This window comes from Centroberyx gerrardi, chromosome 15 (assembly GCF_048128805.1).
Source record: "Centroberyx gerrardi isolate f3 chromosome 15, fCenGer3.hap1.cur.20231027, whole genome shotgun sequence".
Classification (NCBI taxonomy): Eukaryota; Metazoa; Chordata; class Actinopteri; order Beryciformes; family Berycidae; genus Centroberyx; species Centroberyx gerrardi.
The window spans coordinates 3,366,959-3,393,503 of record NC_136011.1 but is presented as its reverse complement, the minus strand read 5'-3'; the positions used below and the strand labels follow the sequence as shown (position 1 = coordinate 3,393,503).

At 42.5% G+C, this 26,545-nt stretch overlaps 2 protein-coding genes across 2 annotated transcripts in view; one reads left to right on the top strand and one right to left on the bottom strand.

Annotated features, from left to right (window-relative positions):
* Positions 1–356: 356 nt before the first annotated feature.
* On the top strand, positions 357–13,575 carry macroh2a2 (macroH2A.2 histone). The gene is made up of 9 exons (XM_071901918.2): positions 357–541; positions 2,750–2,937; positions 3,533–3,639; positions 8,334–8,534; positions 9,226–9,330; positions 9,714–9,813; positions 9,927–10,016; positions 11,217–11,391; positions 12,991–13,575. The coding sequence occupies exons 2-9, from the start codon at positions 2,766–2,768 to the stop codon at positions 13,154–13,156; spliced, it is 1,116 nt and encodes a 371-aa protein (XP_071758019.1). The 5' UTR covers positions 357–541; positions 2,750–2,765; the 3' UTR covers positions 13,157–13,575.
* Positions 13,576–15,769: 2,194 nt separating this feature from the next.
* gbf1 (golgi brefeldin A resistant guanine nucleotide exchange factor 1) overlaps positions 15,770–26,545 on the bottom strand; it is an 82,647-nt gene continuing 71,871 nt past the window's right edge. Inside the window, exons 32-41 of the mRNA XM_071901906.2 lie at positions 26,270–26,427; positions 25,682–25,931; positions 24,175–24,395; positions 22,895–23,045; positions 21,626–21,756; positions 20,506–20,607; positions 20,184–20,297; positions 18,454–18,631; positions 16,887–17,069; positions 15,770–16,422 (exon numbers count right to left, since the gene is read on the bottom strand). Of these exons, the coding sequence (XP_071758007.2) occupies positions 16,169–16,422; positions 16,887–17,069; positions 18,454–18,631; positions 20,184–20,297; positions 20,506–20,607; positions 21,626–21,756; positions 22,895–23,045; positions 24,175–24,395; positions 25,682–25,931; positions 26,270–26,427 (1,742 nt within the window). The 3' untranslated portion in view covers positions 15,770–16,168. The remainder of the gene's footprint in view (positions 16,423–16,886; positions 17,070–18,453; positions 18,632–20,183; positions 20,298–20,505; positions 20,608–21,625; positions 21,757–22,894; positions 23,046–24,174; positions 24,396–25,681; positions 25,932–26,269; positions 26,428–26,545) is intronic.

Genomic DNA, 26,545 nt, shown 5'->3' with positions numbered 1-26,545 from the left:
TGGGTTGTTGTTGTTGTTTTTTTTTGCATCTTAGCAAATAAAAATCACAAAGACATCACAGGAGAGATATAGTGGAATATAAGGCCTGGTTTGAAGGCTGGATCAGTCATGTTAGGGCAGCATTGTGGATCTGCTGGACACCATAGCACAACTGCAAATTACATTTTCCTCCCCCAATATGTATAAATAACGCAGTATTAACACAGCCGAAATGCACGCGTTTATCTCTTAAGCACATCGCGTTCCTTTCAACCACCATTTTTCCAGTTGAAGCCATGTTAAGGGGGCGTTTTCACTCTATTTTTCCCTCTACTGAATTTTTCCCCTTTGCAGCATCAGTAGCACAGAGCCAGCCTCCGAACAGACTACGCTGCTTCTGGCCGGAGTTGTGTTTTTTTTTTAAGGTTGGGAAACACGATACGCACAAGGACAGCGAACAAATAAAACAAAAACCCTACAGTCATTCCTCGGGGGGATTTGTTTTTTCTTCCAGAGAGGACGCCAGGCCCGCGTTGTTTCGTGTGAAAGGAGGACAAAACAGGTAGAAACTTGGAGGATTTTTTCATTTTCATGCCTCGACGCATATCCGGATTCACGGGGACGCTTTACTTTCCATGTCTGATGAGATTACACACACACGCACGCACACACACACATGCAATGGATTGGAGGCAAAATGAAGACGGGAGAGCGAGGGAGGGAGGGGGGACGTTATTTAAAAAATGTGACGGTTAACATCTCTATTGTATAATAACAGTCAAAGCGAGGCCCCGCGGTTAGAAAAGGTGTGCAGAATAATCGCGTGTACGCGCAGCCGAGCCGGAAAATTCACGAACAAATTCACGCTTTGTTTTTTTTTTTCCTGCTGGATTAGTGCACATAAATACACTCATGCGTGAAATTGAGAGGCTTTTTCGACGTTTTATATGACCGAAACCCCCCCTCGGTTAGCTAAACGCCTCTATGTGCTGTTGCTTGCACTGTAGGTTCAAGTACAGTAGGTGGCCCGATCACATTCCCAGTTTTTTTTTTTTTTCATTTCGCTTAGTGCGTCGAAGATAGCAAACATTCAAAGATACTACTCCGCCTTTTATGCCAGCGTTGAAGTCACATATCACATTTTGAATACATGCAAATGATGTATGACTTCCAGTGGCGTTTCTACAGGCCGCAGCCTATCGGTGTCAGTACAGGACTGAGGCTTGTTTACATGGAAACCTCTAGGGAAGCGGTAACCTTTCCGCTGTACATCCTCGGTGAACATATGGTTTGAATAAAAACGCCTCGGCTTCGTTATAACACCCTTTAAATGATTTGGACCTGACATCACTGCAACCGCTTTTTATCCCCCCTAATACATCACCATTATGATTGTAAAATGCAACACACTTCATGTTAAATCACTTACCCGTGCATAATTTATGTTAATCTCTCAGTGAGAAGTCTGTTTAAGACAAATCCTCATTCACTGCTCCATTCACGGGGTCTCTGCTGGTTTATTGAAGGTTGCAATGAGAACATAAGGCTTTGAATGAATGGGATCTGGCAGAGAGTCTCAAGGGTTCTCATTTTCAAATGCTTCCTAATTCAGTTTTATGCCTATTCCTGTTGGATTTACAGTGGGATTTCTGCTGATCGCCTGGTATTCTGCTGGTATTACACCTTGGATTGATGTGTTCAAACTGCAACAGTCTGAGTGTATGCCAGTGCAGCTGTCAGATGCACATGACAGGGTCCATAATGTTCTCACTACTGGTTTTACACCAGAGAAAACATTTGGAGTTAAAGGTTGACACTTAAAATGGTGCTGTCTACTTATGTCAGATCCAATAAAAAAACAACTAAATCTAACATTGAAAGTCACAGCTGCCTTAGCACCTTGTGTATTCCACTTTATTCCACATAATTCAACTCTTAAAATGAAAACCAGTGATTTGTAAAGCCATGTATATGCATACATTTACAGTTTAGTCATTTAGCTGATGCTCAAATCCAGAGCAACTTAAAATGAATAAGCAGATAAGGAGTCAGTGCCTTGCTCAATGGCATTTTGGCAGTACACATGGCTGCTGATGGGACTGAACCTGAGACCTTATGGTTAAAGGACGGTCTCTCACCCATATAGCCACCAAAACTACCCATGTTATTAGAAGGCACTGAATGTCTTAATGGTGCTCCGTGTATAGTTTTAACATTAATAAATTATTACCACATCATTGTTGAGACGTTAGTATAATTCCTGTAAACAAATGAGTCCATCGCTGAAGATTGGCAGTCTTTACAATGCATTTTACATAGTGTGACACTGGGTCGGATTTGGAGGGAAATCTGCTGGATTGCTTTACGGCACAACAGGAAGAGGGAGCTGTTCTTCCAGAGCAAACAGAGCTAAAGTTTTCAGAGTTTCTGGCAACGGCAAATGGTGGAAGGAGTGAAAGGCCGATGGAAAAATCACTTCCAACATGATAATCCTCTTCAGTGAGGGGGAGGGGGGACAGGAAGCAACAGGGTTTATGGGAAATATAGGCTAGTCTTAATTTGAGAGACGCGAGCACTAACAATACAACTGATGTGAGATAGAAGCTACCAATCATCTCCACCATGGTCTCATTTGTTTACAGTAATTACACCAAGGCATCACAATTACTTTGACAATGATATATTGATATTGAGAACTTTTAAAAAAAACACATATTAAATACATTTATTATACCATTATTTCCCCCTGCTGCCTGCTTCCTCCGTCCAGAGCGAGCTAAGGCAGGATGTCAGCCCGAGGAGGAAAGAAGAAGGCCACCAAGCTGTCCCGTTCGGCCAGGGCGGGTGTCATTTTCCCCGTGGGGAGGATGATGAGGTACCTTCGCACCGGGACGCACAAGTACCGCATCGGCATGGGGGCGCCCGTCTACATGGCAGCCGTCATCGAGTACCTGGCAGGTCAGTTGGCATCAGCGCACAAACACACTCAGTCATTTGCTATCATGTTCATCATACAATGCATATTTTGCACACTTACACTGTATGTTGCACATTTGCATATGTATTCATATCATTTCTTAATATTGTAATTTTTTCCATGTTATGTATTGCAAATATCTTGATATTTTTAAGATTTTTAATTTTCATACTGAATAAATTTCTGTTGGTTTTTTTTCATATTTTTGTACATAATTCACTAATTTCTTTGTCTCAGTATACGCTATTGCTGTGATTTTGCATAAACCATTATTCATATAATTCATACTTTTTATTCTTATAGTTCTTCTTAAAACGTGATGTTGTAATCGTTGGTTGCATTACATTTAATACCCTTCATTTGCGATATTCTTCTTAATATAATTTTTCTTTGCTGTGTCCTACCACTATTTACTGCCACAACGACCCTTTTTTTCTCCACAGGGATCATTGAAGTTTCATCTAATCTTATTGTTGAATTCCTATTCCTGATGGGGTGGGAATCACAAAGTGGGAAGTAAACAATACTATACTGTATGTTTGATTCATTTCCAAATATTGTATTCTCTCCCTTTAGCTGAGATCTTGGAGTTGGCAGGCAATGCGGCGCGAGACAACAAGAAAGGCAGAATAACTCCCAGGCACATCAAGCTGGCAGTGGCCAACGATGAGGAGCTCAACCAGGTAACAGAATACCGGGAAAACTGTACTGTACAAGTGGGCTGTCAAGTGGGTGGTTTAGATATTTCTATTTATACTTTTAGAGCTCAGGTAGTTTGACACTCAAAAGTAGGCGATACGTTAAAGCTGCACTAGGCAAGATGTTATAATATAATAATATTATACAGACCTGCAAACTCATAAGAGGTGAAAAAGGTGACATACAAACACTTTTTGAAAAGAAAATTTTTGTGATTTTAACATGTAAACAAAGCATTCTGGTGCACTCTGAGAAGAAAATAAAGGGAAAAGACAACATTTATCTTCATTCATATCATTTATCTTTATTTTATTGAAACTCCGTCAGTGATGTGATCCGTCATACGAAATATGACATATGTTCGATTTAGTTGCTATATAGGCCATATCAGCGTGACGTCACAACAACAAAGAACTTACTTCCGGGTGGATAAAGTCGGTGGTGCTGCATCGGCGCTACAGTATTTTTCGTCTTATTTAACTGAAGTAAGACCCCTTTTTAAGCTCTTGTGATTAGAAATACACAGACATTATGTAATTATGGCTGTCCACCGAAAACGAGACGTTCCTGATGTCGTTGCTGTTGATATTTGTTAGTGTATAACCTAACATAACCTAAATATATAGCCTATTTAAGCATTTGTCCACAAACTACTGTATTTTACCAAAATGTTTAGAAATGCTTAAAAGTTCTGTTTTGGCCACTGTCTTATACAAATTAACCATAACTTTCTGTTTTTATTTTATATTATGTTATATAGCCAAACAGTGACAGCCAGTGACACAAAGTAGGCTATGTTAGTGTGATTCAGCGAGCAGAAGTTTAAATTCAAGTGCTGATCTAACAAAGCAACCTCAAACCAGTCATTCGTGTTTTGCTTTATAGTAGAAACTGTGGACTGTTCGTTATTTACTTTCAGACTCGATTGTAAAGCATCTTGACTGTAAAGCAGGGTGTGATAGCAAAGCCAGATCACAAACCACTGTGTGTGTTGTGCTACTTGTTCTGTGCTAGAACCGCTGTCCATTAAAAACCGTGCGGATAAAACATTTGTGGCACTTTGACAATATGTTTTACTCGTGTAACAGAAAAGGGCTCAAGGATTTCAGAAAGCTTATCATGTTGGCAAAATTTCGGTCAGGAAACCTTACCTACATGAAGTGAAAGATTTTACCCGAACGGTTTTTAATGGAACGCCTTGGGACTGGCAGTGCAGTGCCAGTCACAACGGAGCTACTGCTGTGCTAGACCCGAACGAGACTAGCAAAACCGAGAGACTGTATTACTGTCACTCTAGCAAGCTTGCACGTTATGCTACCCAACAGCGACGTTTATAATTGTTATTACTGACCTGTAAGAAAATGCCTGCCGCAAAACCCGGTCATGAGTGGTTGCTGCCAGCCTGTCCTCAGTTCTGTAGATGCAGACGGCCTGTAAACTATTATCTGTATCCACCGATTCTGTTAGGTTGCTTTAAAATTGAAAAAGCCTAAACCTAATCCATTATGTACCAAGCTATATTTGGCATTACAGCCCCAAACACAACCCGATTTCGGCATAATCGCTAATGTTTTGTTTAGTTGACTCGTATTTACCGCTGCTTAAAACGAACGATTTCTGCTGTCGACAGGTGCGAGTTATCCACCCGGATATAAACAATGGGGTAACGTTAGGAAGAATTTATCACGACACACTTCAACTTTGATTTGGCAAGGTAACGTTACTTTAGCAACTAGTTACCTAATGTTAAGTTAATTAAACAGCATATTACGTTAGCAGCAAACAAGACTTACCTCAAAACCAGTGTCCATTATAGTTGTAGTACCGCAAGATCATGGCGGAAAAGACGACAAAGCAGTTATCTTGGTTCTGATTGGCCAAATGACCGCCAGACTGCAACTGCTGGTATGAGAAGACTCGAGATGTGTCTCACCAAAGATGCTCTATAACAACAACTTTCTGAACCGTCTCTGGTCTCACTCCAGTCTATGGGAAATTGTGCTAGCCACTTGCTGGCAGACCTCATACCTCAGACCCCCCCCCCCAAAAAACCCCAAAACTCTTTGGATCTACACGATTCACGTGGATGACATATTTTGAATTCAAAACGGCAAATTTCGCCGAAAAGTGACTAGTTTGCAGGTATGATTATAATAATATATATATAAAATTACACTCATAAGCCTAAATCAGGATATGGGGCTGCAAGAGAGAAGAGCGTCCCACTCCCACTAATTTAGACGCTGTATGTTCACCCTATTTGCACAAATTAAATTCTGGTGTTGGTATGGACACTTGTGGGAAATGTTCTCCACACAGAAAGTGACCAATCAAAACAGATTGAAATCCAAACGTGTCTCCTAAACAGCAGCGAGCTCTCTGTCCAGATAAAGCTGGATTCACCTCCAACCCCCCCCCCCCCCCCCCCACACACACACACACACACAGAAGACATTCAGTTTACCGACGTCACCATAGAGGATTTCTGGGTAATGAAGTCTTCAACATTCCAGCAGTTAGCTCTCACTGCCATTTGGGGCCGTCAGTGTGTGAGGTTGTCCAAAAGTGTCAAACATTAAACAATGCTGAAACACCGATTTAAAAAAAACCCTTCTCTATTAAATAAAACATGCACACCAAGACTGAGTACGGTCTGATCTGCAGCGGATTTTTGTTTTTCTTTGCATATATTAAAATCCTCTGCATACAAATGCAAACACTGCTTGATAAATGAGACTTCAGCAATACTATAATGCTATAAATATTTTAATATTAGAAATAAGGCATTATGCTTTCACCATAATATTGCATTTCAATGCAGGAAAAGTCCCTCTCCTGAAGTCCAAGGCATATGCATGGCGAGACTGGCAGTTAATGAAGGTTTCGGTTGACACCAGACGGTGTGTGTAGCAGCTAATGTTTCAGCAGGCGTGAACTGCCACATCGCTGTGGTTATTGGTTAACCTCGCCTTGGAACAGCCGTGGTTGAGTCACATCTCCTATACACACACAAGACACATCGCTGTTTCTTAAAGGAGAATGGCGCTCTCTTGAAGAATTCAGGTGTGTTATTGTTATGGTGTGCAGCCGTCTACTCAGTATTTGTGTAAATGAAGAACTCTCTCCCAAAGCTAAAACACAGAGAGCTAAGAAGCAGATTTGTGATGCCATCGTATAAAGTCTGAGGATTCACAGGATGTTTGAGTTTATATACCCAAATTAACTTTATTCCTAAAGATTAGGAAAAGATCGAGGCGCTCAAAGGGTCAACTGGGCCTCATGAATGTTCAGAAAGTATTTCCTCGCTCAAAAGTGCTCTTTGGAGAGGCAAAAATAGCATTGAAATGCAAGAAATAATTCCAAGGTACTCAAGATGTGAAGTGTAAAGTTAAAAGCTTTATTTTCTTGGCTATATCATAATAGAAAAAGTTAAAAACAGGACAAGAGGCCCAGATAGGCAGAGATCTTAAAACACACCTATTCATTTCGGCGACATTGCCTTCATCAGCGAGGTGTTAATGAAGGCAAGGTCGCAGAAACGCATAGCGAGTGCCTTGGAATTTTTTTTTGCATTTCTGAACTTTAGTTCTACTGTAGTGTCAGCAGTGCTGAACCAGAGAATCCCCAGGGTGCTGTCAAAGTCACCTTCATCATCTTCCCCAATTCATTCTCTGTGGTGCAGCTCCAGTCTTCTCTGGCTTTGGGCTGTGGGAGACACAAATATTGATTGGACTGTCCTACACCATAGGAATAACAAAAAGGAATCCTTCAATCGAACGGTGTTCCCCTTTGAAGCGAGACTTCACTTTGGTGAAAACGTAACAATTAAGAATTGCACACCTCATTAGAATTTAAGCGGCAGTCAACCTCCGACACTAGCTCCCACCGGTGTTCTCTTAATATCGATAATTGCAAAAAAGCAACATTACTTCTTCAGGAGTAGTAAGAGTAGAAGGTCCCCGAACACTGAATGAATTTATATTACCTTGGGTGCACTTGGGTCCCGATTGTATACCTGTTTCGAAATAAGATTTTTAGGTTTTCAAAATGAAAGGAAAGTAGTGTGGTGACTATGGGTCTCCAGGGCCGCCAGTGCACAAAACTCCCCCTAAAATATGATCCAGAGAAGATTAGGTGATGAGATATACTGGCAGGATCTATAATCTTTGTTCTACTTTTAAGAAAGGCCACTGTAGAGCCAATTGTACCCCCCACATCAAGTGTAATGAGTTCAATGACTTCCTTTTGTACCCTCCCTAAGAAACAAACTAAGGCTGCAAGTGTGTCCCAATTCTGTTTTTTTCCCCTCCCATGTGACACAGATCTGATGTTTTCTAATCAGCGTGAACAGCAAAAAGTTGCATGGAGTCGCATTTTTTCCAAATCTGATCTCGACCACATGGATATGTTGTACAAAATCAGATCCTGAGCCATGCGACCTACATGCCACTTGTATTTGAATGCTGAAATTGGAATTTGTCATCTTCACCATAACAATAAGTTAGTCTTACGTCATTCACCTAAGACAGTTGTGATAATAATGGTGCCTCTGCAGTTTGCATGGAGGATGATGTAAAGAACAGAAAGAAGGAAATTCTAGGAATATAGTTAGTGCCCAGTTACAAGGTGAATACATCAGTACCTCCATGTTTTTGTTATTCTGTGACTTCTCCCTCAGCTTCTGAGAGGGGTGACCATATCAAATGGAGGGGTTCTGCCTCGGATCCATCCAGAGCTGCTTTCCAAGAAGAGGGGAGCCCGGGTGAAGGTGGACACCCAGGTGACGGTCCCCGAGAAGCGAGAGCAACGCTCCAAGAGCATGAAGAAACCCATCAAATCCATCAAAAAAGGCAAAGGCAAACCGGGCCGCAAGCCAAGGGTTAGTAGAAATGAGCCCTCTTTGGACGGGATTAGTTTTACAGGGGGAGGTGGAGTAATGGGGTAAACCTAGTCCCATCCAAATTGACATCCCTGAGATTGTTGGCAAATACTATGTCACTGGGAAAGAAGCATCAGCTCAAATTTCACTTGAAAGTGGCGTTCACCCCAAACTGAGATCAGACCTAAAAGTCTGAACTCTGGTCCAGTTGCGACCTATCTTCGCTCTGGCAGCCATGCTGTGTTGTTATTGTTTGAGCACATTAACATCAGTTGCGTATGATGCATGGTACATTTTTGGTGCAAATGGAGTAGACATCTCTGTAATTTTGGAGACTGATTAGATCTCTTATCCCATGCGAACTGGCCATTAACATTACAGATGTCCTGTGGTAACAGTTACTTTTACGCACATTGTCTTGAAAACTCATCCCGTCTCAATAGGGCTTCAGGATTATAGCAACCTGACACTCTGTGGCATGAATATACTGTACTGTACGTCATACTTAAAGGATTAGCCCATTGATCAACTTACCTGTGATGACAACATAAACACCCATCCATGTGTCACTGGTAGATAGTTGTCAATGTCCATAAAACTTGGTGCATTCCTTTAACTATTTGTTTTAGCTGTAAATCTTGTCATCATGTAAATGGGATTCAAATGTACCATTTTTTTCCATCTGGCAAAGAACACGGAAAACGACAAAGAGGCTGTACCAAACTCCACAGCGGAAGATGGTCCAGGAGACGGATTCACCATCCTCTCAGCAAAAAGCCTGTTCCTTGGACAAAAGGTAACATATCTGCCACTGGGATGAGTCTTAAATAATGTGTGACTGATATGGGTTTTGAACTTTTTTTGGATTTAAGCTGCTGATAGCTGATATTTTGCAGCAATATTCGCAATAATAATAAAACATGTTGATGCATATTTGTGTGGAATCCAATCAAAATGTCTCATTAGAATCAGTTCAGGTTAAGCTCTTCCCATAGACAATCAGTATAGCATTGACCAATTCTACAATAAATATGTAATCAAACAAACTGCATCATATCCATCATATTAGAAGTGGACAATATGAGGCCAACCAACGGATCAGTCTAGCCCTAGTGCATCATCATATAATTAAGGCAAGAAAAGCAATTGTTTTCTAAAACTGACTTTTTACTTTCACAGCTTTCACTAACAGAGAGTGAAATCGGCAAAATCGGGACAATTAAGGTTGAGGGAATAATTAACCCTACAAATGCAGAGATGGACCTCAAAGATGGAGTGGGTAAGTGGGACATAATAATCATATGTATATGATATTAATGAATCAGTTTAGGAAAACCCACTGCATATCCAGTTCTCTCCTGCTTACCTGTTGCTGCTGTGGTCTGTTTGCAGGCAACGCCCTGGAGAAAGCTGGCGGCCGAGAGTTCCTGGACGCCGTCAAGGAGCTGCGAAAAGCACAGGGGCCCTTGGAGGTCGCATCAGGTATGGAGACTCGGTTCTCTGGCTATTTGACATGCATAGAGAATCACGATCTCATGCCGCATTCACGTCATATCGAGGTTACTGTAAATACGAGCTGCCGACTGGGAAAAACTGTTCACGTCAGCCTCCTAGCGGTAATTACAAGTAGGACACGTGGGAATTTTTCATAGGCTCCGATATCTCCCACTTGGCATCACAAATTGAGGAAGTGCGTCAACACAGGCGACAAACATGGCAGCAAATCCACCGATTTCAGCAGTTCAAGGTAATACAAATCAAAATGATCAGTTCAGCTCACACTAATACAATCAGCTCTACTTACAAAATGCGAGCAATATCTGCTGCAGTTTGTTTATGGTTGATTTTAAAGTAACTTGTTAATGACAACAATTGCCCTTATGATCGCTATCGGCACTTCAGTGAAAACACGTGAATGCTTCTAAGTTGTAGCAACGAGATGTCATCCCGTTCTTCCACTGCTTCTGATGTGACGTGAATGCAGCATTTAACGCATTTCCTTAACTAACCTGGTTTTGGGTCGACATGTAAATGCCATAACTGGGTTAGAATAACCTGGTTAAGATCAGACTCCGATTATGAGAAACCCGGTTAAGTGGCTGTTTTACACCCATGGAAGGGAAACATCTTGGATGGGTTTGAAGAGCTTTATGAACTATGTATAATATAAATGCTTAATCTAGCTAACCAACGTGGTCCTGTATTGCTTAATGGATAGAGGACGGAAGTTCCAGTGTCAGGGGCTCAAAACTCAGTGGGGCCACCCATGCTAAAAATGAATCTAAATATGAATCTCATTACCAGTGTTGAGTGGTAATGTGTTACAGGAATATTATTTTTTTCCCCAGTAACTTGTGTACATAAGAAATGGTAGAAAAGTGGACTTTCTCTGGGTGGAAGTATTCCAATTGCTTTGATTTCATCCAATAAAACGTCAACAAGAACATTAGACGTCAACGCAATTAAGTTGTCCTAATCGTTTACAGGAGAGGGAACTGGTTTATCCTGATTTTTTAAGGTAGGAGAGGATAAGAAATGTAACAAATTGAACTCACTGCTCATGACACGGTAAGGTACTTAGGATAAAGCTGCCCACCAAATGCCATGTTACTGTATTTTAGCTCGAAGCATCAAACTCTAATGAAAGAATTGTCCTAATCTCTGTGCCTTTCCACCCCGCAGTGGCAGTGAGCCAGGCCAGTGGGATGGCGGCGCGCTTCGTCATCCACTGTAACGTTCCTCAGTGGGGCTCGGAGAAGTGCGAGGACCAGCTGGAAAAGACGGTGAAGAACTGCCTCTCAGCGGCGGAGGAGAAGAAGCTGAAATCTGTAGCCTTCCCCTCGCTTCCCGCCGGACGGTGAGCCGATGCTCAGCTAGTTTACAGACCTGATGCAGTGATTTCAGTTTGTCATGCATTTCTAACGCAAGGAGTGTCTTGATGGGCATCTATGTCCTAGAGCCATCTCGATCCCCTGAAGTCACTAAGTGGCTGTAGGATAAAAGATCACGGATGTTTGTCCATGACTGAGTCGCACTTGTTTTATTTGCCATTCAGAGCTGACAAGCATGTAACTAGGGCTAAGCTAGTTCTCCCTTTTTCAGTTTTTGATGGTTCATCTAAGTTGCTATAGCTGCTTTAGCGGCATTTGCCTATTGTCAGTAGATTGAGGTTCAAGTTCAGTTCAAGTTTGTTTATTTCTATAGCTCTTTATCACATGCATGTCTCAAAGGACTTTACAGGGAATGAGCCTAACTAGATCTAACTGATCAACAATCAACCATAGAACAGAATGATATAGGACAAACATCAGGAAAAGCACAAGACACACAAAAGCAAATTTGATCAAGACATAACAGCCTACCTATTCTACATAGCCTAGCCTACCCAGCTCCACCAGCCTTAGACCCTCAATGCATAAAAGGAAAATCTTCCAAGAAAACCTTGTTAGGTCCATATGGTTAGCATTACCTAAGGAAATCCAGTGGGGGATGTCTGGCTTTGCTTATTTGTCTAATGAGACAAGTTAGAGTCACTTACCTCTGAGTTTGTACTGCTTTTCTTCAACATCAAATTACTGACCAAGTGTTTGATGCTAGTTGTTGTAGTCCACCTTCTGAAAACGGTTAAGTGCAAACAAAGCTTGTAAGACAGAATGAGCCTAATCCTTCCTTCTAATTGTGTCATTCACTGCATACTGATATTTTTAATCCTTGCGGAACAAATATCCAGTGTTGGAACTTCGACACCCATCGACAAATAATAAGCATGGCGATTTTAAGTACTTTAGTCTGTCAGTTACCATCTGACAGACCACGGGGCACCTCAGTAACTATGCATACTGACAACCAATCAGAACATTCATTAAAATCAAGGGTATATTTGATGTCATTTACACCAGGAAATAAAACCATTCGATTCTGTTGACAACCAGGAGGAGAGTTTCTCAAAGGATATTTGTCAAATTTCCACAACACTGACAGTTATAATATTTTTGGTAACTTTACATTAACATGTCCTTTGCTTACACTACCATGAGATTGGGAAAAGCAATTCAAGCTGGGTCTTGGACAGGAAGGATACGGTCATGTAATTGTAGAGGGAGACTGAAAAAGGAACATGTTTTTGTGCAACTCCATCCATTAGGGACAATTCACAACAGTTCACATTAACAACTGGGTTGTTTTCAGCTGCAGCCCCACTGCATGAAACCGTATTGGTCCGAAAATACTGTTAAATGCAGGAAAAGAGCAGTCGACCACATTACCCTGAAATTTCTGTTAAGCGCAGGGCAATGGTAGTCAAGTGGTGAGAGGTGGCTTTTAGCTGCCGCTCTTACTCTTTGTTCCCTTCCCACATTGAACTCTATTAGAGACCCTTTTCCTCTTTCTACCGCCGACTACAGATTTATTTCACGTTCCGATCTAGAACGAATCTCTCTCTCTCTCTCCGACACAGGAACGGATTCCCAAAGCAAACGGCGGCCCAGCTCATCCTCAAGGCCATCTCCAACCATTTCGTGTCGTCCACCACCTCCTCCCTGAAAAACATTTACTTTGTTCTGTTCGACAGCGAGAGCATTGGAATATACCTTCAGGAAATGGCCAAGCTGGACGCCAAGTGAGGACGAGGTTCTCGTTTTAGGGGGGTGTTTTTTCTAACTGTTGCAGTCGTATTTCAAGATGGTTTGTTTTTTTTCGCAGACGGTGTAGATAGGTGACGAAAGTAGGGGTTTTGATGTGGAATCTGCCTCGGTTAGAAGAGGAAAAAAAAAAAATCAAATTTGTGAGTTAAGTATTGTTCACGTTTATGTTACACTGTCCTTTAAAGAGATTGCATTCTTTTTAGATTAGATAATTTAATCCGTACCGTTTGCCATTACGGTTCCTTGTTTCTGATGTTTTTACATTCCATGTACAAATATGACCGTTTTTTTTTTTCCTGGCCAGGTCTTCTCTGTAGTTTCTGATACAGTTAGTTTACTAAGAAAAACTGTGTTTCTCATTCTGCTTTGAAATAAAAATTCAGATGTTTTACACCAGAGATGCAGCTCGGACTGACTTACCTTGTTTCACCAATCGTTTTTTGATGCGAAGCACCTCGTGGATCTAGAAAGTAACTCACTCACATATTCATTCATTCACTCACTCAGTCAGAATCTCACTCAGACATTTTCAAAAGAATATCCTTTTAGAAATGGCAGATTTTCCAAATTAGTCAATCTCTGAATAACAGCAATCTGGGGGGAACACAAACACCAGAATACGCATTTTCTTTACATTATATTTATTACATTGTAAAAAGTACATTACCTTTCATTTATATATACATTATATTCATGTAATTTCCTGTTCAAGCAAGAATCAGCTCCTGATATAACTAAGAATGCGGTACGACAAATGAACATAACGGCTTACAAAATCTCCTTTGCTGTCTTGTGTTGGCGGTGCAAAGACTGATGACCAGATTCTGGCTGCTCTGACATAAGGCAGTACATTTGTAGAATAATAGTGTGACCTGACCGAGATGCAGATGTCTCTATCAATTGTGCTGCAACAGAATAGTCCGACTGATCTTTCCTACCTGAATAAATAAGATAAAAGATTACTGAGAGAATCCTAGGGCCGACGTTCGGGTTGTGAGAAGCGGGGATTTTGATCGCATGACTGGGCATTGAAAATATAAAGGCTGCAGGGGTTTTCAACCAAATCTATACTGTATCCTAGGTGAGATATCCTGCATCCTGTTCCAACGCTTGCTCTGCTATCAAATATATTACAGTACATCTCTTCGGCATGCAAGAACGCATTCATTGACGTGGATAGATTTAGTTCTGATATGACAAAATGATCCAGTCCTAAAAAACGCCTCTAGTGACACAGCTCCTCCGGCCCTAGGTATCCATGATCTGTACGATGACGGACGCGCCGAGACGCAAACGAGACGACAACACACCCTGATAGACGTGACAAAATGAAGTCAATACTGTACTCTTTAAATAATCTCATTGTTAAACCATACCATATACCATAAAAGTCACTATTTTGAATCCAAAGCTTCCTCCGTACAGCGGACCGACCGCAGTTGCAGACCCGAATATGTACATTTTGGAATGTTCTAGATGCGACATCATCTCCGATCCATCTGAACAAGGCTTAACGTGCACATCCCTCTTGATTTTGCGTTGCGTTGGGTTGGGCGGTGGGGCCAGACGTGACCGTCAAACAGACCGGGGGGGTCTGGCACCGTGTAGTTCCTAGATCATAATTTGTTTTTTGTTCTCTTGGGCAAATAAGGTCATTTAGAGGCATTAATTTAAAAAGTAAAAAAAAACAAAAAACAATGTGGGCCAGTTTATCCTGTTTTGCTGTACAGTTTTAAATCCGCTAATCCCCTCGACGGTGCGATAACAGCGAATGATAGAACAAGTTCGTTAAGACACGGCGCCCTAACCCCCGATAACATCTGACTAGAAGAAAAGCTCTGTACATCCTGTTCAATCGACAACATGCAGTACCTAAAAAAACCAAACCAAACGAGTTACTCGTGAGGATCTTTAACGTCCCTGCCAGAAAATCTCTAGGTTAATATGAAGCACAGGCATACTAGCATAGCGATGAGGTCGACCTTGTCTTCGAGTTCAAACCGACGGGAAGGGTGAGAACCGAAACAGAAACGCTGCGGCCCTGCAGGTGACTTTTTTTTTGGTTGGGTGCTGAGCCAAAAACTACAAAACGACTTCCAACGACTCTATGACAAAACATGGGACTGACGTTGCTCCATACAACTTATTATTAAATCCACCGCTGGACATTTTTACACCGTTATATTTCATTAATTTGTGACGTTCAATGCATTCCAGCAGTTATTTTGTGATGAAGTGTTGTAATTTGCTTTTTTCCCCTCAACCTGCCTTGGCTACTTCTACTTTTAATGCGTTTCCCAGAATGACGTTCACCCCTTACTCAAAACGCAACATGTCTTGTGGCTGCATTGCATTCTGGTCTATTGAGGCTACTGTCGGTGGAGAAATTGGTCTCTCTCCTCTTCTACGATGGATTTCTCGCTGTATGATTGTTGAACGTCTCTTTGATTCTGAGGGACTGACACCAAAACCGGACGTTTACCGTTGATATTTTAAACTGATGAAAATTTTCTGCTATCAAACTTTGGCCACAGGAAAAATACACCACCAAACAACAAAATACACCCAGAAATGCAAGGTACATCACCAAAAGCTGTTATTTTTAACAGTGTTAAATTGTTTTAGGGTGAATTTTTAATAAAAATGCAGTGTAATTGAGGTTAAGTCTTTCTTTTTGACTAAGTGTATTGTAGCGCTGTCGTTCCCAAGTTTCCTCATGGACTCGTTGGCTTGGTGCCTTTCACTTTGTCGCACATCTTACTCACATTAGAATAAATATCCAGTCATTCCAACAAATCGGTAACTAGCAGGGCTGGGAGTCAACGTAGTGAAGTTGTTAGGAGGAGATCGAGGCAAAGCTAAAGTGTGTCGGGTCCAGCTGTTCGGCAGGTTGTTCTATCTGTGCCAGAGATACTATTAGGGGAGGGGGCGGTCGACGGGGACAGAAGAGACGGCGTCGTTGTTGGAAAGACGACAGACAAGGATAGACTCTCACTTGACCTCGTCAGACGGGCTGGTGGGTCGGGGCCCGGGCAGCAGCGGCACAGGGGAGGTGGCCTCGATGAGCGCGGGGTTCAGGATGATGGGCAGGGACATGGGGGGCACGCCCACCTGGAGCGGGGAGGCGAGCGGCTGCAGGATGAGGGGGGACTGGCTCAGGGGCGAGGGCGCCGGGGGCGGGGACGTCTTCGCCGGGAGCGGCGCGGGGGGAGGCGACGGCGGGACCGGGGACGAGCGGTCCGTTCCTGGAAAACACACAGAAGAGAACCAGAGATGTTTAAAAGCAACTCAATGCCCAGTCTACAAATGAATGTTATAGTCAGACATGGTAGTTAAGTAATTAGGGTTAGAGTGATATTCTGAGACAGTATTGTCCTTTTATTAAAAATCACATTGTCCAGTCAGTGTCATCCATCTCTGATATGATGTATTTGATTAGATTTCAATGGAGAGTTTAAAACAAATTAAATTTCAGGGCAAAACACTGAATCCTTTACATTTTTTTGCATGAAAATGGTCAAATTTACAGATATTAGATATTGGAACAAAATATCAGCTATCTATGGAAGCCCATTACTGCCACTGAATACAATAAAAAACGACTGAATTCAGACTTTTTAAATTCTAGCTCAGTGTAATACTGCTTGATAACAGATTACATATAAATTATGTCATTTTCTCTTGGACTGGATATGTTTAGTGTGGTTACCGTTGGCACTGGGTGGCGGTGGCTCCTGAGGCGACGCTGGCCTGCTGGGGGTCTTTGGCTCTGTGGGGGCGACTGGGACTGGTACCGGGACCGGGGAGGGGGCCTGGCCAGGGGGCGGAGAGACCTGAGGGGAGGGAGACCGGCCTGCGGGGGGCGCCGGCGGTTGGACAGGCTCTGCTGGCTCTGCAGATGAGACGCATGAACATATATGCCGTCCGGATCGCTCATTAAAAATCACTGAAATACAAATGTACTAAATAACGCTACCAAGCCCCTGCAATACAAATTCCATCTGGACAGGGCTTTTGTTATATTTAATCTCCTCTCAATCCCATCTCTCCTGTCACACATTATCGTTTAACAAAAATTGCCCACCAATTATCTTGTTTATGTGAAAGTTAATAAACTGGCAATACTCCAGTGTACAGATTCGTGGCTTTTGTTCATGTTCCTGACAATTATTACACAGATAGGGAAAAACAGAAAGTTGCAAACAGATTCCAATGATCTACATCTTTCCTTTTGTCTGGCTATGTGATGTGAAAGTGGATTGGGGTTTAAAGTTTTGGCGTTATGTTCTGCCAATGTAGAGACGCACTGATCATTTTTCAGAACTGATACAAGTATAGAGTTGTTTATTAGGTAGAGGGAAAGGCAGATGGGAAAGAAATCACTTCTGACATGTTTATTGTCTTCAGGGAGGGGGAGGGGGGCAGGAAACAACGGGGCTTATGGGAAATGTGGTCTTAATTTTGAGTAACACTAGAACTAACAATACCACTAGAGTGAGATAGAGGCTACCAATCGTCTCCACCATGGTTTCATGTGTTTACGGCAGAGGAGTGACCGAGTCAACTTTGCTCGAGTCCCAAGCCAGTCTCAAGTCTTGAGGCTCAAGTCAAGTCTCAAGTCTAAATGTAGATTACCAAGTCAAGTCCAAGTTAAGTCCATGTCATTAATGTCAAGTCTAAATGTAGAACAGCAAGTCAAGTCAGAACAAATCAAGAGTCCAGTATCAATTAATATCTTAAAGAAAAGTAAATATCTAGGACTTTTCAATGCAATATGGTTTTAAAAACTTAATAAGAGAATCATGAGTTTGATTTCTATAATCAATTTCAACTTCAATAAATTCAATCATTCCATACAAATTCAGAAAACAGAATTTAAATTCAGTCGTCTGCTGGAACAAATCTCATCACTTTCAATCTAAGTCATTTACACAAACACAAGATCTTTTGTCAAGACTTTAGAAACCTTTTCAAGTCATCAAAGTACAAGTCAAAGTCAAGTCCCAAGTCACCAGAACCCAAGTCAAGTCAAGTCAAGTCTCAAGTCTTCTCTTCATGCATCAAATCCAGTCTCAAGCAATTAAAACTGGGAGTCATGTGAGTCATGTGACTCGAGTCCCCACCTCTGGTTTACGGTATTTATACCAAGGTATCACACCTAAATTGACAAGTATATATATTGATGTTTAAAGATGCTACACATGCCACATTTCAAATGACTTAAACTAGATGTTTTCACGTTCAGTTTCCTCTATCCATGCATGGCTGCTGTGTACCTGGTATGACAGTCTGTTTGAAGAGCTCCTCCCTCAGGTGAGGCAGGAAGCAGACGATTCGCTCCCAGGTGATTTCCCACAGGTCGGAGTATCCCGTCCTGGAGTCGGCGCTGTGGAAGATCCCCGCCGTGTCCATCACCAGCAGCATGTTCTTCAGAGACTCGGGGATCGCTTCCAGCTGCAAACACACAGACAAAATGGAAAGGCGCGATATCGCCAAGAGAGATTGAATCAGCTGTGAATCAATAACGGTCTCCTGCTTTGAAATCTTGGCAAACGTTCCTTTATTTGCCATTTTATTTGTGTGCCAACGCTGAAAGGCAATCGATATACTGTGGTGGATTTCTGGTTTTCATTATCACTGTCTCGACAATAATCAACAATTACAACTGATTGTATTTCCAATCATCATATCAGAGGTGGACGACACTCACTGGACCATATATCCAAGTAGGCATGGGACGATATGAAAATTTCATGTCACGATTATCCTGGCCAAAATAATTGCGATTCACAATATTATTCCAATAATCATCAAAATATGCTTAAAATTCTTAAAATGGCACTAAAACATACTGGAAGTTTTGTATGTGCTGTTTTGTATGTTTTTTTTTCACTGAGCCCATTCTAACGAATTCTATCACTCAGAAGAACGTTGAAAATGATTTGGTAACTTAACTGACTGGATTGGATAACATTTGCATACAGTCCTATCTGAATATTTGCGGTGAAAATGTAACGTTACTGCGGAGCGCAGCGGAACGGACTTGCAGCAATGGAAATGCTGTAGATGGTCATTTCTACATGCATACAACCTATTAAATTATCAAACTTACATTAGTTGTTGTTGTGGTTGATAAATACATGCACAGCGATGTTAATTGTACATGCAACTGAATGAACACTTTCACTTTCTACTTCTTTTAATAGGCTACATCAAATGAGAAGGTGGATTTTCTGTAAAATAAAATGGTGTAAACCCGGCGTTAAGTGATTTATCTTTTGTGAGCTGGCCAGGCATCGGATAGGAAGAGAGGGACCGCCGCACCGCACAGTGCTAACGTTATAACGTTACGTCCAACCAGAGGTAAAAGATGACGCAATTTGCTTCGTCTTCACAAATTCACTGGTGACCAAAACGTTAACTAACGTTCACAACACACAGTATCATAACGTAACGAACATTTAGATAAACGTCAACATGTATTGGTCCCCAGGGCAGACACCTCCCTCCGGCAGGTTCTGCAGGTGGGCACCTCATCTCTCTGTCGTTCCTTAGTTTTGAATCCATAGTATTTCCACACCTCCGATTTATCTTTTTTTTGTGAGGGATACAATGGGCAAGCCGAGCCTTCAGCCATGGTGACGATTGACTGGAAAGATGCGGGCTCCCCCTTGTGGCAAATGGCAATTCAAAATAAATCAGGAAATCAGTAGGACTGTACGTTAGTGAGCTAGACAGCTTTTTCAAGTCACTCGTGAGGATATTCACGCTCATGTGAGGATATTCACGATCATCCCGATAATGGAAATTCATCAAGATAAAATTATCTTGAGTGTTTTTATCGCGATAAAAGATAAAATCTTATATCCTCCCATCCCTATATCCAAGTTTGAATAAAAGGCCAATATCAGCCTGATATATGGGTTAGGTGTCACCCTGTTACAGATATCTCATTTCATAGGCATTTCAGGTAAACACTTCCTGTTCAATCACTGTGTGTCCTCACCAGGAGGTCGCTGGAGCCAGCGTGCATGTACTTGTCCATGAAATCCAGAATGGTGAGCCACAGTGCGGCAAAGGTAGGCAGGGACAGCAGAGGGGAAAGGTGCTGCAAGAACACCTGGAGGAATGGAAAAGAAATGGAAAACTTTCATGAACTGGCTATAGGTTCAATCACTGGTGTGTTATATTAATCGGTGATAGTAGCAAAATGGACATTTGATTTTATGAGAATGTTGTGGATTATAACTTTAATATACATGAAGTGTGTGTGTGCAGGCTGCTGTTACTGAGCACTGCGTTGTGTGTGAGCTAGCAGCGTTTCAGACCTTTGACAGCAGGGTGCAGGCTCTCATCCTGGTCTCCTCCATGCCGCCCACGTCTGCTGGACTGATGTTGTCGAGCAGTTTAGTCAGCAGGGGGAAAAGCACCTGGGAACACAAACACACACACAGATCAACATAATAGATCTACACTGTGAATTCATTATTACATAATGGTGGTGGTTTAGCAATACGGTTTCTACTGCGGTTGAGCGTTAAAACAGTAACTTTTTTGTTATCGGAGATGTGTAAAACTGCCCGACACTCACAAAGAACTTGTTAAAAATGATTTTATTTGTTTTGCAGTCATTTTATAATCTTATCTTCGGTTTCTATTTCATCATAAAGTTTGGTGAATGTTCCAAATAAAAGAAGACTAAATACTTCAACTTCACCACTATTACATACTGTATCATCAATCTAGCATAAATGAAACCAGTTACAGTTGAAAGTCAATTACATCCTCAAGCACATTGGGCTGCTTTCGACTTTGTTGCATCCTGGGAATGCAACATAGTCAGAATTAAATTTTAGACCAATTTGACAGCCATAATAAAGAAACAAAACTCTGTCAAAACTATTTTCAATTGAACACAGCTAATGAATGTTCTGAAACTATAAATGGGCAGAATAAGACATAAGGACACCAGGAAATTAAATGTTTAGGGACATGATGTCCAACATGTTTGGTATATTGTATTAACCCTGTTCTGCATTCATCTAAGAATGGACAGGCATGTGGGTCAAACTTACTGTGACCATCTGGAAAGCGCAGTAATGCCATTCACATTTTTTGGGGAAACTACACAATTCATGGCATTTGTCTTATTTAATTTGCCTCACTTTCCAACTCAACTAATTGTCACTGAATGTGAAGAATCTGTCAATACCACGGTCTAATTTTACAGCTGCATCAAAATGACGTCTAATTACTATTTTACAAGGACATTTTAAGGCTTTTAAGGCCTTGAATTTCAACAATTTAGGGCTTTTCTAAACATTTTAAGGACCTGCAGATACCCGTACAGACCAGGATGAAAAACGTCAGCAGATACAAGCTTTGACACTGAGTGAAAGAGAAGGAAATCAATGCCAAAGATGTAACTTGTCCCCCCCCCCCCCTTACCTTGTTGAAGCAGGACTCCCACTCGGTGGCGTCTAGTGTCTGCAGATCGTGGACCAGCAGCGCCCTCTGGAGGTAGGTGAGGGCCTGCATGCGGACCTGCCGCCTGGCGTCGCAGCACAGCCAAGCGATGCCTTGAGGGGGCAACGGAACAGAACGACATGAGCCACAGAGGAAGATTCAGCTGACTGACGGCCTGCCATTCAATCTGGGATAAGCTCATAAGTGACTTGGATGCTGAAGCTAAGAGTTTTTTTTCCCTAAATGCATCCCTACAGGTTAGAGCAATACCAAGAAGCAACATTTTTAAACAAGGCAACAGTAAACATGTCGGACTGGTGGTGTAGCAGTTAGGGCCTTCCAAAATTTGACCTTTAACTTTAGCGTCTCCATCAGGCCAATCAGTGTATGTTTTTAAAAGCCAGAACAAAGTGCCAAGATGCATCATCCCTCCAAGTGTCTGAGATATCCTATTTGAGTTTAAAATGTTGACCTTTAATTCTAACACCCTCATTAGGCCAATCATTGTAATTGTTAAGGATAGCTGGATGAGTGCCAGCTGGACTTAGGGTGTCGGAGTTGGGGGGCCTTTAAATTTTGACCTTTAATTACAGCCAATTACTATGATTTTTAAAAAAATGCTGGAACACAGTGGAAAGATGCGTCATCCCTGTCAAAATTAGACGAGTAAGTGTCTGAAGTATCACCCGAGGTACCAGGTAGAAAGGCGTGGGAAAGGTCAATGTTCTCTTTTGTAAGAATAAGTAACTTCCATTTTGAATGATAAAAATCTATAAAAACTTGATAAAACTGCACATCTTATGTTATGGCCCTAAAGCATGGGAACATTTTTGAAAGATCCAAAAATTGCATGGGAAAGTTCCCTCAGTATCAGTAAAAACAAAGAAAATATGTGTAAAGCTTTGAGATTTTCTGTGGTTTTATAAGGCTACTGTTGTATACAAAGTGTATACAGGACCTTGAAAATGTATCACGTTAAATTTTATGTTTACCAGTTTTCCCCATGAAATTAGAAAAAGTCATGAAGTATCAAGCTGGAAAAATACTGTTAATCATGATTTTAGAGACGTTAAATGTTGAATGGGGTCAAATTGACCCCAAACATAACAGGAGGGTTAACATATAATAAAATAACTGGATACCTCACGTTCATACATTTTTCCCTGACAATACACTTTTACACACTTTGAAAGTAGTGTAATTCTATATACACGGCAACTGTAAGTTATGTATATTGTGAGGAAGCCCAACCTTGCAGCAGCGGGCACCAGCAGCTGGTCCATAAGGTCTGGGAGTCCGCCTCAATCTTCCTGCCTGCGGCCTCAAGGTGGCGCTGCTCCTCTGCCCAGGAGCTGTAGATGCTGGCGGCCCGAGTGTGTAGTGTGTGCATCAGGTCTAACAGCTGCACCGGCAGAGAAAACCACACTAGTGTTAACACTGCTTCATATCTAGAAGACTTGCCAAATGTTGGACAATGAGACTGAACTGAAGCCACTTCAATACTGGAGTCAATAAATAAGTGGATTATGAGTTTGTAAATAAAGTAATTTCATACAAGCAACAATATTGTGGTATATCGGTGTCATACAACAATTTAATACATTCAAGTTGACGGGGGATTAAATAACTGACATTAAATTTTGCAGCTGGTGGACTGTGAACAAATAAACCTGTAACTTTACACTTAATACACTTAATACAAGGCTTTAAGTGTATTACTAGAAAACAGCCCTCTTTAAAATAGGTAATGAGATCTTAAAAAGAGCCTTTGATTCCGTGTTAGTTAACCATAAGGAGTAAATCCCATCAGATTAATTTTAAGATTCATTTGAAATGAGTGATGAAAAGCTCTTGCTCGTCGTGAAGTCGGGAAATAAGACGCTGTAGCCATGGTAACGCCGGGAAATGAGACGGTGCGACCAGAAGCAGGAATATGAAATCGCTAATGGTGATTCTCTCAACCGCACAACACACACAATAACAAGTGTGCAAAGCTTTGTCTGTGTGTGTGTGTAGAAAGAGAGAAAAAAGATAGTGCTGTCATGTCACCGCCCCAACACAGTTTAACCTTAAATGCACCTCACCAGGAGCACAGGACAAATGGGAGGCGATTAGGAGGGGTGCAATGTCCTGATCAGAGAAACATTATGTCTATGTCATATGCTGCATGCCATCTTTGCTCTGCATGACAGATGTGCAGGAGAGCTTGAATACATAAACAGTCAGGTTTTCACATTGCACTCCTCCTAAATGTCGCCTTGGGAGCTAAAGCCTATTTTCCCAAAAGCATCTTAGTGCTAAAATCACCTTAAACTAAAGCACTGCTTCCCCTACCGCTGAATAGACAGGGTGGGAATTACATATGTATTGGTTTACATGAAGTCTTTTAGTGTGTCTCAAAATGCTTTTTCAGAGGCCTTTCAGCCCCGCTCAGAAACATTTGCGGGGGGAAAACAGCCCGAGATGCTTTTGGGAGAGCCGGGCTCAGAGTAATAAAAGGTATAAAGGGTAAAGAGGGCTGCTGTACTTACGTCCTGACTAACCTGTAATGACACCGTGTGGTAGCTGGCCGGGACGCCCTCGTCCTCCTCGTCGTCGCTGTGCGAGCGCGATGGCCGCTGGCTGGATGCCCGGCCGCCGCCGCCGCGCCTCGCGCCGCCTCCGCCCTCCTTCTCCCGGCCGCCGGCCTTCCTCCGCGCCCGCGACTTGGAGTCGTACTTGTGGCTCTTCTTCTTGTCGTGGTTGCGGTAGCCTGAGTGGCCGGATGGATAGAAAAAAACTTGTACAACCAAGTTTTGCATGAAACAAACAGGGGATTGTAGGCATAGTAGGGAAGAGGATTAGTGAAAAATGTATTTGAGTTCTGACTTTAAACTCAGAATTCTGGCTGAAAAAAATCGACTTTCCCTGGATAAATAAACATTTTAAAAAAAGACCTGTTCTACACTATTAGCCACTATGGCCTAGATGGTGACGCTATCCTACAGCGGTTTTGCACACATTGGTAACCATTGCGGGGCTCCACCCACCCTGCATCTATGCTCTGTTAACACTGCAGGATTTCCCCCCAAATTCTCCTTGGGGGTGGAGTAGAAATGCAGCAAGCATATAAAAAGTAGAAATTAGGCTTCATTTTTACATTGACTATGAAGGATTGCAGAAGACACATTCACACCAGTGCATATTTGGTACACCCCATTTTTGCTGGCATGCAGCCCGGGCCCACGCCCCTGTGTACGTGGTGTAGTCCATCATCATGCCAATAGAGATTGTCATGAAGTGATTACACCCAAGGTTGGCCCGACGTTTGAACGAACACTCCTCAAAACAACCGCCGCGCTGTGGCACTTTTTCAAGAATTCCCATTTATCTTGAAACCGCCTTTAACAAAAGGATGTGAACGCAGGCCACAAAGGCTCAAAACGGTAATAGCGGGTTTTGCACTTTCTATTAGTGTCTCATACAGATTAGCGCCGTGCCTTAGCCTGCCGCTTTGATCGACCCATCGTTTTTGTTCGTCTGTGTAAAGCTGTGTTGACAGCGCGTATCCAATGGCCTGGAGCGCTGGGGAGAGAAAATGAATAGGCCCATCAGCCATGCCAAAGTCAAAGTGCACCGCCTGCCATTTCCCGAGCTTAATCCGCCGTCTTACTGTAGATCAGAAACGGAACGAGGCGGGACGAATGGAAAGAGGGGGGAAGAAGAGAGTTCGGGGACAGATGGCGAGGAGGAGGAAAGGTGGAGGTGGAGAGACAGGAGACAGAGGAGTGTAGGGTGGGAGAATAAGGTAGACACAGGGGGGGGGGGCAGAAACGGAGGTGGAGAGTAGCAGCAAGACAGAGAGGGGTTGGAGGTGATGAACTCCCACATGATGCTGGGAAGCCCTTGAGCTAGATAAGTCATCATTAAAGTATGGTTTCATTTATCCTGCTATACAACTGTGTATTGGCTTCAAGAAGTAGAGTAGTTACAGTAATGGGAAATGGCAGGTGATCATCATTATTATTATTATTATTATTATGATGAAGTCAGTCTCACCTCCGTTGAGGCTGGCCTCCACGAAGACTCGGATAGCCTTGACGCACAGCTCAAAGTTGTCGGGCGTGACGTGGGCGGCGTCGCGGACGATGAAGGACAGCGTTTCCACACACTTGATGAGGGACTTGGTGTCGTGCTGGCCCAGGTCCTGGCCCAGCGTCAGGCTGTACTGGTTGACCAGCGGGTGATTCAGGGGAGCCTTGGAGCTCACTGGTGGGGTCTTACTGGTCTCCAGGTCATCTTTACCAACCTAGGGGAGGACAAAAAAAGTGAATAGGAATATGTGCGAGGCTTTGATCCACTTGTGGAAATGAGGTATTGATGATGAGGCCCCTATTTTGGAACGCCTGAGAAACTTAGGCTGGTAAAGTCAGTGTCATCTTTTAAATCCCATTCTTAAAAAATACATTTAGAAAACAGGCCTTAACCTATTTCACCCTCACTTCATTTGTCTGTTTTATTCATTGGCAAATCTGATTACTGATGTTTCACCACGGCGCGCGTGCGCATGTACATGTGCGTCGCAGCTCATCATTCAGGCCTACGCTATATGTATACGTGTGAGTGTGTGAGAGTGTGTGTACTGACCACCAGCCATCCGCTGCTTGCTACGTCCACGTCGGTTGTGGACCGAGGCATCCTGGACTTGCCGTGCTCAGTGTAGACCCCCGAGTCGGACGTGTAGCCCCGGTCTGAACTCACGTCGCTGGGATGGTGGGATGGCAGCTCGCTATCTGACTGGGCACCTGAGGACAGACAAGCAGACAAATCTCATTTTCCTTTCCTTCCAAATTTAAATAAAAGTAACACTAACAATACTACTGGCTTGAGATAGAGGCTGGCATGATGCTGCGAGGACAGTCG